The sequence below is a fragment of the Carassius auratus genome, unplaced genomic scaffold, assembly GCF_003368295.1.
Source record: "Carassius auratus strain Wakin unplaced genomic scaffold, ASM336829v1 scaf_tig00215205, whole genome shotgun sequence".
Lineage (NCBI taxonomy): Eukaryota > Metazoa > Chordata > Actinopteri > Cypriniformes > Cyprinidae > Carassius > Carassius auratus.
Window position 1 is genome coordinate 440,498 of NW_020527982.1, and position 12,692 is coordinate 453,189.

At 36.2% G+C, this 12,692-nt stretch overlaps 2 protein-coding genes across 5 annotated transcripts; both read left to right on the plus strand.

The window, feature by feature from the left end:
• Window positions 1-159: 159 nt before the first annotated feature.
• On the plus strand, window positions 160-6,533 carry LOC113093935 (TRAF3-interacting JNK-activating modulator-like). 2 transcript variants are annotated; one of them, XM_026259537.1, is made up of 15 exons: window positions 160-367; window positions 742-823; window positions 1,089-1,560; window positions 1,946-2,054; window positions 2,315-2,384; window positions 2,488-2,515; window positions 2,604-2,633; window positions 2,731-2,826; window positions 3,463-3,534; window positions 3,776-3,916; window positions 4,056-4,193; window positions 4,396-4,531; window positions 4,638-4,777; window positions 5,820-5,939; window positions 6,115-6,533. In XM_026259537.1, the coding sequence occupies exons 3-15, from the start codon at window positions 1,189-1,191 to the stop codon at window positions 6,298-6,300; spliced, it is 1,638 nt and encodes a 545-aa protein (XP_026115322.1). In that variant the 5' UTR covers window positions 160-367; window positions 742-823; window positions 1,089-1,188; the 3' UTR covers window positions 6,301-6,533. The 2 variants fall into 2 exon arrangements, with proteins under 2 accessions (XP_026115322.1, XP_026115323.1); XM_026259538.1 differs by lacking the exon at window positions 742-823 and having other exon boundaries at window positions 180-367.
• Window positions 6,534-8,904: 2,371 nt separating this feature from the next.
• LOC113093943 (dentin sialophosphoprotein-like) lies at window positions 8,905-11,790 on the plus strand. 3 transcript variants are annotated; one of them, XM_026259554.1, is made up of 4 exons: window positions 8,905-9,048; window positions 9,441-11,057; window positions 11,191-11,257; window positions 11,387-11,790. In XM_026259554.1, the coding sequence occupies exons 1-4, from the start codon at window positions 9,006-9,008 to the stop codon at window positions 11,763-11,765; spliced, it is 2,106 nt and encodes a 701-aa protein (XP_026115339.1). In that variant the 5' UTR covers window positions 8,905-9,005; the 3' UTR covers window positions 11,766-11,790. The 3 variants fall into 3 exon arrangements, with proteins under 3 accessions (XP_026115339.1, XP_026115340.1, XP_026115341.1); XM_026259555.1 differs by having other exon boundaries at window positions 9,474-11,057; XM_026259556.1 differs by lacking the exon at window positions 11,387-11,790 and having other exon boundaries at window positions 11,149-11,247.
• Window positions 11,791-12,692: the final 902 nt, after the last annotated feature.

Here is a 12,692-nt window from a genome sequence, read left to right on the forward strand (position 1 = left end):
ATTTCTGCTTGCATTTTAAAATCTTGCTTTGATATAGCAGGGAATGTTTATTCTATGTCGTCTTTCTCTTTCTCTTCAGTCCCTCCCCATCCACTATTGCTACACTTAAACAATCAATATAACCACCCCTCCAGTCCTAATCTTAGGGCCCATCCATGTGTGGCACCAGTTTGAATACGCATGGCTGCTGAGATAGAGGAACTCATACAAGTTGTGAGGTTCATCTTACTTCCTGTTAAGCAAGCAAGGCAAACGAAATAGACAGCCCTTTGTTGAATGAACTAGTTTTCAAGTGCCATGTAAGCTTCAAAGTGTGCAGACTCGGCTTTCACAATTATTTTAACTCCTGGGACTCATCTCAGAACAGGTAACTACTTTCATTAAAAGCTGTAAAGAGACAAATATGCTAAAACTCATTCTAGCTGATCTGCATTTGGCTTTTATGATAGTGTAACTGATTGCAGGCTTGTTATTCAGCTGCAACTTGATATTTGATTCAAACATCTTGACATTTGAATTAATGTATTTAATGTAGTATTTTTAACTGTTTTATTAGTTTATTTTTAATTGGAAATGGTTGTAAAGTAATGTAGATGTTCAGGCAATGTGGTCCCTAAAATTGGGAGCATATTGCATATTATGTCTTGTTCATGTTAAGTCATTATTAAGATATCTGCATATATATGAAGACCGTGTGAATTTTAATGAAACAATGATGGGTTCGTTTTTTTTTTTTTCCAGCTGCATGTAGCTCGAAACAATATGACAAGCTTTGAAACAATATGACAGCAGAAGTGCATGACTGGATATACTTCATCTTACAGTATGTTTAATTAAGCATTTACTGTTTTATATATAGCCACTATGAACATGATTTTATTGTAGCTCTGAAAAGAATGAGAACACACAACAAGTGCGACCAGCATAACTGTAGGTTTGTTTTAGTTTTTTTTTGCTCGTTATATTACAAAAGTTGTTGTTGATTATCCTCATTTTGTGTTATTTGCTTATTTTGGATGGTCTACTTCTGAGATCTAATGATATAGTGTCACTAAAAGATGGATATACAAAATGTTTTTCAATTACAGAAAATTGCCACTTCAAGAACCACACATTTACATTGTAAGGTGACATTCCAGTGCCTTGAAACATCCCACTAGGTTTTCACCTTATTCAGACTGGGACAGAATGGAGGATGCTCATGACAAAAGAAGTTCACCTGCCGCAAATTATGAATATAAAGTGGAGCAGCGGGCCGTGAAGCACAGAGAAATCAGCCATCGTAATAACACAACATCATGCCGCAGTCCCACGAGAGATCTGGACACAAGGTGGATTAAAACCGAAATGCATCGCAAAAGACAGTTTGAGTTCTTCAAAAGAAGACCAGTGGACCATGGCACATACTCACTGTTATCTGCAGTGCCAAGGCACAGATACTCAAGGGAAACCCTGCATGCACCAGAGCACATGACACAAACCTTAACGCCAATCAGACAGCCCTCGATAACAAGTCGAAATATAAAGCTCCAGAGAGATGCTGTTAACTTTACAAAGCAGGTAGAGAGATTATTAAGCAGGTCTTTGTCCTGTGACTGATGAATCACCAGTTTTATGGTCTATATTCCTTACATATTTTAAATTAGTTTATTAAATTCAAGAAAATGTTTTATAATCTTTAATGACATCAGGGGTCACCAAAGTTTGTCCTGAAAGGCTGTTCGTTGTCCTGCAGTGTTTAGCTCCAACTTTGCTCAATACACTTGCCTGGAGGTTTCAAGTATACCTAGCAAGACGTTAAATATCTGGTTTTGGTCTGTTTGATTAGGGTTGGAGCTAAACTCTGCAGGACACCGGCCCTCCAGAACCGAGTTTGGAGACCCCTGCTCTATGATAACACTGATCATCTATAATAACACTGAAATCAAATGTACAAATTATAAAGACAGTCTCCATGGATCCAGTGAATGATGAACATGACCTGAAATCAGACGAATGGAAAGTACCAGTACTCAAATCTGTCCGGCTTCATTGGAAATTTAAAAAGGAGCGAGGTTAGTGGATTTTCTGATGAATAACCATAACTCCAACTAGGTCATGTCGAACACTGCTTTAAATTAAGACATGAATACTTAAGATCAGATGAGTAATAGTAAGATTCAAATGCAAAAACATACTGGTGTTATGCACTGCATGATGTTGGGGAAAAACTATTTTTCAGTGTTTTGTTATATGTGGCAGGATGTAACAAATTACAAAATATTTTTATTTTAGTAATATTACAATTATTATTTTGTGTTTATAATTCATACAGTTCTGCTGAAAGACATCACTCAGCTCTCAAACACCCAGAAGACATTGCAAACAGCCAGCATTCAGACTGAGTGAGTCAAATTACATTTACTGTGTATTTTAAAAGTAAAAACTTAATCATAATGCACCTATTTTGTAAATATTAATGCAGCATTATGAATTCTCTTCCTTCAGGTCTGGATTTGTTACCGTCAAAGAAGCTGTAAGGAATAGAATGCTTGTTTAAAAACAAACAATTACTATTCTCAAATAGTTAAATGTTCATTTTGTTTCATAATTTGTTTTTTTAGGATGTACACCAGTTGGCTGACTATTTAGAAGTATGACAGCCCATAACATTCATATTTAAAAACACCAGTTCTTTCTGACTGTCTTTAATATGTTTCTGATATTATGAAATGTGACATCTCTATGCAGGAGGCCTTACAAAGAGAAGAGGCTCTTAAAAAGAAGCTCTCCAACCTCCAGAAAAGTGCCGTCGCATTACTGCACTCTACAGAGCTCCTGTGGAAGGTACATTAGTAAACTACTTCCTGCTGAAGCAGCATTATTCTGAGGCACACAAGCACCTGTACATTATGAAGTCGAATCTAACAAACCGACAATGAACTCCTTCATACAGACTGCCAGATGTTCTTGCTTCCTTTGAAGCGCAAGATGATCTTTGGATCATTCTGAAATCTTGGTTTTTTCTTGGTTTTCTTGGTTTGGTCACAGCAGTAACACAGAGAGAGGCTGGAGGGATGGTTTTGTGGCCGACAGCATCCGGCTCCTTATGGCTTGTTCAGAAAAGAAAAAAAAAATTCCAAGAACGATTCCTTTTCTAGCTCACACACACAAAATGGAGAGCAGATAGGCAGGCATCAGAGAGGTGTTTGTTTGCGCTTTTGCAGTGCTTCAAACTCGTCCCTCATTCAAACTTTTCAATTTTGGGCTCATGACAACTTCTATATGTTTCTCAAGGGCCAGTAGACTGTAGCAATCAGTCAAGAATTATTAATAATGAAGGATGCTTGCTTGTAACAAAATGCTAAGGAAGCAGTTTTAAGACAGGATGTAGTGTATGTACAGAAACTGAAAACTCTTGCTCTCTCACTGACACACACACACGCACACACACACAAAGACACATTTCCTTTCCTCCCACAGACACGCTGTGATGAGGACTTGCTAAAGAGTAAGATCAAAGCCCTGGAGGCTCAGCTGCAGGTTTGCATCAAGGTAAGACTTGCAACACTGTATCTTTGCAAGCTACAGTGCATTCAATTCAAATGACTTATAAACTTAGTTACTTCAAATATTTGTGAATAATTAAATATTTAAAATGGTTAATTGTTGTAAAAGTTGTAAAACAGTAGGCTATTGATTCAACTTGGCCCTTGATAAGTACAGATCAGAGAGTTTGAGAGGCTTGTTTTAAAATAGAAAGGTAAAGGTAAAGGTTGCAATTTGTCTTTTTCAGAAGGCTCCTCAGGATGGAATGAAAAAAGTGCTGCTAAAGACTGAAAAACAGAGGGAGGAGTATGAACAGAAGGCTCTTAAGGCTATTCAGAGGGCAGAGAATGAGAAGGCAGAAGCTCAGAGTAAAACGGAGTACCTTCAGGTAAGACACCAAATGTAGAGGTCGGTCTTAAAAACAAATCAAAAATACAACACAAAATCCCCAACATTACCTGCTTCTGTATACTTGCGAATCATGTTCCAAGAAGCCAGTTTTCATTCCCACTCTTCCCTTCCACCAGGGGGCTCTGCAGACAGCGCAGGCAGAGTCTGAGCGGTGGCAGAGGCTGTGTGAGGAGCTGAAAGTGGGTTCGAGTCAGGTGAAGAAGAGGCAGGATGAATGCAGCGATCAGATGTTACAGCTCCAGGGTCACTTGGAGGTACACCAAAGCCACTGTAACAGAAACCATCATGAAAGAATCAAAGGACTTGAGTGACACATCACAGATTTTTGTAAAAGATGACAAACCACAGGACCCTACTTTCTGTACACCCTTTCATAACTGCACTGAAATGTACAGTATGGGGGAAAAACAAACCAACAAGCATGTATGTTGTGTAACTGTGTATATATTTGTGCAGCGTTCTGTGGAACAGGAGGAGATGCTGAAGAAACAGAGTGAATCTCTGCTACTGGAGAGAGCGGAGCTTCATTCCTTCATCTCAGAGCTGGAGGAGGAGAACCTCAACCTGAGAGCACATCTACAGGAACTCACAGGTGCTGGAAAACTGACTTTCACTTCACATTCATTCAGAATTTATGGAAAATACTAATACTGTTATTTCTTGTTTCATCTGTGTCTCTTTCTTTCACACACTCGCAGGACACAACTATGATCGGTGGAACAGTAGCACAGAAATACATGAAGATGCTTCTGCCCCTGACCAGCTCCTGATGACAGATAACAGCATAGCCAGACAACTGAGCGAGACTGAACACAGACTCAAAATGAAAGAGAAAAAGGTAAAGAGCTGCCAGAGATATCACTCAAATTAAATTAAGGCAAGACACTACAGACAAAACCACTGTTTTTTTTTTCTTGTACTGGTCAATTTTGTGATTTTGAGCTATTTTGCTTCCATTTCACAGTAGTGGATCGAAATACACATGCAAGTCATATATGTTTATTTGATTACCTTTTAACTATTTTCATCTTTCAATATTACAATACATATATTTATAGGCATTTTTGCATAAAGAAAACTTACTATTTTTGCTCTTATCTGTATTCTGAAGGTTTAAATAGAGGGTTTGTTCATAAATCCTTTGCCTGATTTAGGCTATATTATATTTTATTCCTAGAAATATGAATTTTAAAAAATGAAAGGAATGATAAAAGGAGATATCCAACATTTCTTTTGTTAAATTAACAAACAAACATATAAAAACCTTATATATCAATAAAGTAAAAACATTTTAAAAGTAGATTTTTCCAGTTTTCTGATTTTTGTTTTGGAAATGTATGATAATATATATATATATATATATATATATATATATATATATATGACTCATTTGCAATTAAACAATATTTCAGAAAACTTGTAATACAAAACATTTACCCTAATGTACTGTAATGACTGTAATAAAATGTAAAAGGGAAGTCTGCTGATATCGCATATTTATTTCTTTCCTCTTTTTTTACTTATTCACTAATGGTGTCTTGCCTTAAATGTAATCAATTACTAATAAGTCTGAAATATGCATTATACATTTTTGTTCTTAATGAACTACAATTGAACTTATATGCAAGACAAGGATCTTTATAATGTATTTAATATACGAAAATGAAAATCTTATAAGCTGTAAGTTAGCTGTGAATTTCTAACAAAGGTGATCATACTTGGCTTGTCACTATTTTATGGGGGCGATCAAATAAAAAGTTAAAACAACAAAACAATTATTCAGTTATAAATAGTACTTCTTTGAGAAACCTTTTCTATACATGAACATAGGACATAGTTTAACATATAGTGTTGTTTTGGTTACCCGGTTGCTATGGCAGTGCATGGAGCTGCAGGGGGATCTTGAGGCCCTGGAGCAAGAGTGTTACAGCTATCAGTCCCGAATGACCCAATGTAGAGAAGAACTGAACATACTGAAGGAACGCAAGAACAACAGCAGGGTGAGATTCTACAAAAATAACATCCATGTGCGACTATAGGTCTAGTTTCAACCTGATTTTCTTATCATTTGGAATTTGCATGCACTCAGATAAATATATTTTTATCCACACTTTATTTTGGCTTTTTTGCACATTTACACCATAAATCATTTCCCACCTTTATCTCCCTGCACAGAGTGGATGTTGTGGGTCCTGGCTCTGTATAGTTCTGTTTTTACTGCTTCTGATGGTCATGTTGGTGGCAGCCCTGTGGTTTCATCATCCACCTGCCAGAGAGCAGCTCCGCCAGTTTTACTCTGTCCTGGAACAGCGGATGGAGGACTACCTCATCCAGCATGGAGCCTGCTTTAGACCTGTGTGATGAAAGCAAAACGCAAAGCCAAGAGGCTTCTAGAGATTGTCTTTTTTTGTTGTTTATATTTATTTTTTATTTCACATTTCTAATAGATTTTTATACCAGAATGTTTTTTTAAAGGTAGCCACATGTAATGTCTGTATTGTTTTGTTTACAGTTTTGTTTTATGGTTCTTTGTATAAGTATCTAAAACAGACCAAACGGATGTGTAAAAACTAGTGTCAAGTTATAAAATGAATTTCTAGTGTTAATACCTAAATCTGTATCTGAACTGTACAGTTTATAACTGATTATTTGAATTCGGTACATTATTGGAAAACGGTACATTTAAAAATCCAAACACGATGGTAGTTCAACAGATCAAGCCTGGAATAAATTGACTGTGTAACTAAGATTTGCAATAAGTATTAAACATGTAACATTTGTATTTTTATTGTATCTCTGTTTTTACTGAATGATTTCAAAAGGTAATTTCCAGATAGTGTAATGTAAACGTCTTTCAGTTAGCACTCACTGAGTACAAGGACAATATCGTTGTGTTGAATGGCTGAAAAAGCACATTGTCATGATAGGTCACTCTTTTTAGCGTTCCAGAGTGACCTACACATTAATGGAGATCTGATACAGAGTGTTTTAACACTGCTTTTCACAATGGTCTCCTGTGTAAAGATAATCAGAGTCCATTAAAACATTCCCTCCAGCTCTATAACATGATAATAGTTGACAGCTGTCATAAAGGGTGAGTAGTATTTGCTTTTGCGGAAATGCATGTAACCTTACTGTTATATGAATTGCAGCTTGAATGTGATGTAAAACTGGAAGTGCATATAACAGTGTGACACCAGTTTTCTAGACAAAAAGCCAATAGGAATTTTGCATTGAGTTTAGGATTATTTCAGAAAATAAACTCTGATATGAATAACACAACTTTGATGAATTTTTAAGGCCTTAATACAGTCACCAAAAGTAAAAAGCTAAAGTTAGGCTATAAACGAACTACACCATGGTCACATGACGTCAACACCACCACCATCATCCACAAGTTTGAGTAGTTTGCAAGAGTGTGATAATAAACACATAGAGGTTTCAAAAGTGTTACTAGTGAAGTTGCTTATTCAGGACTCATTCCTGCTGCACTCTCTGCATTCTCAGCCTAAACTACAGTTACCGGTTTAACAATGGCATGTTCCATAGTCTTACAGTAAAATCCTTGTGAAAACCACTTTTGGGATTATCATTCATGGCAAGGAATTAATTTCTGGAATAGTTCCGGAATCTGCTCAACCATTCAACTTCAGAAAAGAATTCATTCAGTTTATCTGAGGAAGAGGTACAGTAAACAGTATCGCAAAACAATCCATAAGTTAATTCTTAAAAGGAGTAAAAATTAATGAAAGATTAATTTCTTTATTTCTTTTTTGTTTTGCACCTAGGCTTTGGAAGTCAGTGACCACTATCCTGTAGAGGTGGATTTGAAAGCAAACCACTACTGCGCCATGAACTGTGAACTAATAGATATCTGTGAATATAACCTATAAAGTATCAATAATAATAGTTTATAATTATTGCCCTGATACTGTAATAATTGTACTAATAACTGTACATTTTGTCATGAAATGAAACACTAGCAGCAGAACACATACATGATGTTTAGAGATATTCTAAATACCACAGAAAGAAAATGGGAATAGAAAATGGGGAAAAAAAGCTTTAATCTTATATTTTATTAGGCTTTTTCTGGAAAAGTTGTTTACTACATTATTTAAGACATGTTTATTTAATTTTTAATATTATATATGCACATTATCTTTAAAATAAATTTTGATTTATGGCTTGGTGCTCTGCTACAGTGTTCTGTATTTGAAGTTGCTAATAGTGAAGATTAAATAATAAATATAATGTCCAGAATTTCATGAAATTGTATAACAGACATGGACTAAAAGTCACAAAGCTTTCATATATATATATATATATATACACACACATACACAGTATAGGATAGGGAGGGGGCTGTTCTCATTTAAATCAGCTCATTTTCTCCTCAGTTTTGATCAAGGGGAGTAGAAGCTATGCTCCTATGTTCTTTCATTCTGTCTTGTAACTAAATTATTCACAATATAATATTGACAAAAACTCGCAGCACTACAGTGGTTCACTAAAAAGAAACCTTACAGAATGGACACAGAGTGTCATGCTAATTTCAAAAGCATTTTACATTGTCTGATGAAAAGACGGCAGCATTATGAATAAAATTTCTGTGCAACTCATGCAAAGGATGCATAAATTTAGAGGATACATGATGTGGTTGTGCTTCTCTAACCACAGCCTTGAAAATGTCACACAGACACGAACACGCACACAGACACGCACAAGTAATATGTAATTAAGTAATCAAGCAAACATAACTTGACATATTTGATAGGTTAACTTTTGATATTTATATTTTACAATGTTGATTTAAATTGCATGTTCATGTAGCTGTTTTTTAATTAAATGTTGTTGTAAGTTAAGTTCTGTGTTGTTTGTGTTGATGTTCTTGTTGTCACGGCCCTGTTTGAACAGGAAACAGCTATGACACGAAGCGGTACGCAACACACTCTCTCATTTTGTCAAGTGGTAAAACATTCAGAGTGTCTGTCATGTTTGAAACTGATTTTGTCTGTATGGGATGAAATTAAATACTTTACACCTCCTGTTGTGTCAAAAACAAGATGGATCAAAACATTGATGATTTTCTACTGGATGCATTCCCAGGTAAGATTTTTGTATCACACTTTTTATTTTAATTAAGCAGGAAAATGTTTTTTTGTCAATTGTGCATATTGTATGATCTCACTGCTAAACCATGGTATTCCATAAATATTGTGACCTAATTAACAACACACACTTAGAAAAGTCCATAAAAATATGGCCCAATGTATAATATTAATATGAAGGAATTTTCTGTATTGATTTTTCACAGGTGTTTTACTCATATTTCGATTTGCATAAAGTTGTTTTAAAGTTGAAGGAAATGTCTGTAAACTTAACAGAAAAGGTACTGGTAATTTTCTGCCAGGATCCATTTTTCTACAGATCTTTTTCTTACAGTGTAATTAGTATTGATGCGTGTATTTCTCCTTTATTTATATATAAAAAAAAAACAGAAACAAACTTTGAGAATCTTAATTTTGATGAAGACACAGCAACCGCTCACAGCATTAATGCACCTCAAAATAAGCCAGGCATGAAGGAGGACGACAATCTCAGAGAATCCAGTGGATCTGATTCTGACATCGATTCAGAGTGGACGAATAGGGAAGAGGAAACTAAGCACTGTTTTGAGAACAGTAGGAACTTCTCTTTAGATACACAAAGCATGAAGGCAGGATCTACGCTTTGTGGTTCATGGGATGACAACGAACCAGTCGAAAATATGACACAAACCCAAAACCAGCTATTAAGCTTGCATGAAGAGGAGTGCAGAGAGAAAGAATTTGAGATACATGAAGATATCCATCAAATGAGCAAGGAACAAGCTGAAGATGTCAGTGTGCTGGAAATGGTTCTTCAGGAAGGATCTCACTATGGTCTGGAAACAATGAGCACAAGGACTCAGGAGGAGACCACATCTCATCTACTGTCCTACCAGATGCTGGATGAATCTGAAAATGAAAGCTCAACGTCAAAAGAGGAAAGAATGGAGCCTGATAGCACTGAGGAACATGTCCTTCAGAATTCACAAGATGACACGCAGCTCAAACGTTTTAGTGCCATACAGTCAACACGGCAAGATTGGAAAGTAGCATCAGTGGAGGTCCAGTCTGAGGATGAGATGAACGAGTTTACAGAAGAAGATCAGGAGGATCATGAGAGAGACGAAGAATGTTTAGCAGAGTATCCCTCTGATCTGTCTCAAAGTGACAGTGGGGACAGCAGTGACGGTCAAGAGGCTGGACAACCCAATCGCACAGACAGCAATCTAGCTGAGGTGCAGGCTGTAGGCCTAGGTTGTTCCTATGAGACGGAGAACCTAGAAGAACCTCTGGATGCTGGGTATCACCGTGAGATTTCAAACATCGGGGAAAGTTCTGATTTTGGATTCTCTAAGAATTTCCGATCCAATTCCAGTGAATGCTACATGAATGAACAGCCCGACTATGATAGTGATTTCAGCAGTGATGGTGACTACAGCAAAAACCAAGAAGATATACCTGAATTCATTTCACATACAGTCTCAGAGGACAAGAACACACCTCTCCAGAAACAAGAGCACACCTTCACGAAGGAGTTTGCTACAGACTGGAACAGTATTGAGCATGAAGTAGTGGATGGGGTGGTCGAAGATAGTCAGAAACCAGAGATGTGTTGTGTAGAAGGTTTATCAAGCATTCCAACATCTCATGGAACTGTAATGAAATGTTCTACTGAAACTGATTTGTCTGAAAACATAAGTGTGGGTGAGTCACATCCATCAGAGTCTGTTCGAGTGGAAACAGACCAGAACAACCAAGAACGTAACAGTGAACATTCAGAAGTTTTAGACATTGGAGAAAATATCAACACTTTGTTACCTGGGATGTTTTGGTCCCAGGACAACTTGAAGCTTGATGAATATGACTGGGACATTAATGAAGAAGAAGTGATCTGTGATGAAGAGGACAATTTCCTGGAAGAGCTGGAGGATGATGGAGAGGAGACCGAGAGGGACTGGGAGAAAGAAAAGGCAAGAATTGAAGCATTTAACAGATATTACGAGCCTGTCGAAGGAGAGGAAAACAAGGGTACAGTAAATGCTGATTTGTGATCTTAACATCCTAATACAGATAATAATAAAAATAATAATAATAATAATTGTATCACATTTTTTATTAGGACAGTTTTAAAATGTGGTCAATTCTTTCCCAACAACAACAGCGAGAAGCCATAAAGTGACATTTTGTTTGGAGCCAGAATCCTCTCAGTATGAGGAGGATAGTTACAGGTAAGACGGATTTCTACACATTACACTCCAAAAGCAAAAAAGTGTTTTGTGTTACATAATGTATATATTTTATACTTTAGAGCAACATACAAGCTCATACATTTGATTTGTATGTGATTTTCCACACAGCAGTGAAGAGGAACTGAGAACAAAATGTTGCATTAGTGAGTCGCATCCTCCAGAGTCCAGTTCATTCAGACAAGACCAAAGCAATGGAGAAGACAGCCGTGAACCCTCAGAGGATTCAGACGGCAGAGAAAATATCAGCACCTTTCTGATGGATGAGGACAACATGAAGCTTGATGATTATGACCGTGATATTAATGCAGAAGAAGAGTTCTTTCAAATGAAGTCAAGTAAGGTGATCTGTGATGACGATGATGATTTCTTGGAGAAGCGGAAAACTGAAATAGAGAGGGATATGGAGCAGGAACAAGAGAGAATTGAAGCATGTAACAGATATTACGGAGAGTCTTTTAAAGAGGAGCAAATTGAGGGTAAGTGCTGAAATGTTCAATTACACTGCTGTTCAATAGTTTGGGTCGTTTTTTTTTTTTTGCTTTTTAAAGAAAAAATTATATTTTATTCAGCAAGGATGCATTAAATTGATTCAAAAGAGACAGCATATACATTTATAAAGGTGCTTCAACTAAGTACTGCGTTAAGGGGATGAATACTTATGCAATGTACTTATTTAAATTTTCAGTTTTTTGCTTTGTCATTATGGTGTATGCAGTGTAGATTGATGTGGAAAAAAAAGTTATTTAAAGCAGTTTAACACACGGCTGCGACATAAAAAAAAAAAACATGAAAAAACATTAAGGGGCATGACCGGTATACAGTATATATATATATATATATATATATATATATATATATATATATATATATATATATATATATATATATATATATATATATACACATACTGTCATACACACACTTTCATTTCCCTATAAAAATTTAAAATCCCAGTGTATTGCTGGGAAAATAGTTTCTGTAGCTAAAATGTTAGGACATGACGTTAGTATCAAGATCATGTGTTCATGTAACAATGCCTGCTAAATTAGTAAATAAATATACTTGAACATTTCTCTCAGCAGTAACAGACGGGACCCACAAAGTTATGTTAAGGTTTCACCAACAACCTTCTCAAAATGATGAGGATAATGATAGGTAAGAAGGATTTCATTCAGCTTCAAATATGATTCATATTTCAGATGTGTAAGTTTGCATTTTATTTTGTCCTGCAGCAGTGAACAGGAATCAAACACAGAGGATGACACTGCCAGCATCCTGAAGACTGAGGTGAGAACATCAGATCATCAAGGACACAACAAAATGATCAAATAATAGGAACCGATCATTGTAAAACTGCTATCCACATGTTTCAGGACCAAAGTGATTCTGATGAAGCAGATGAGAGACGATTGTA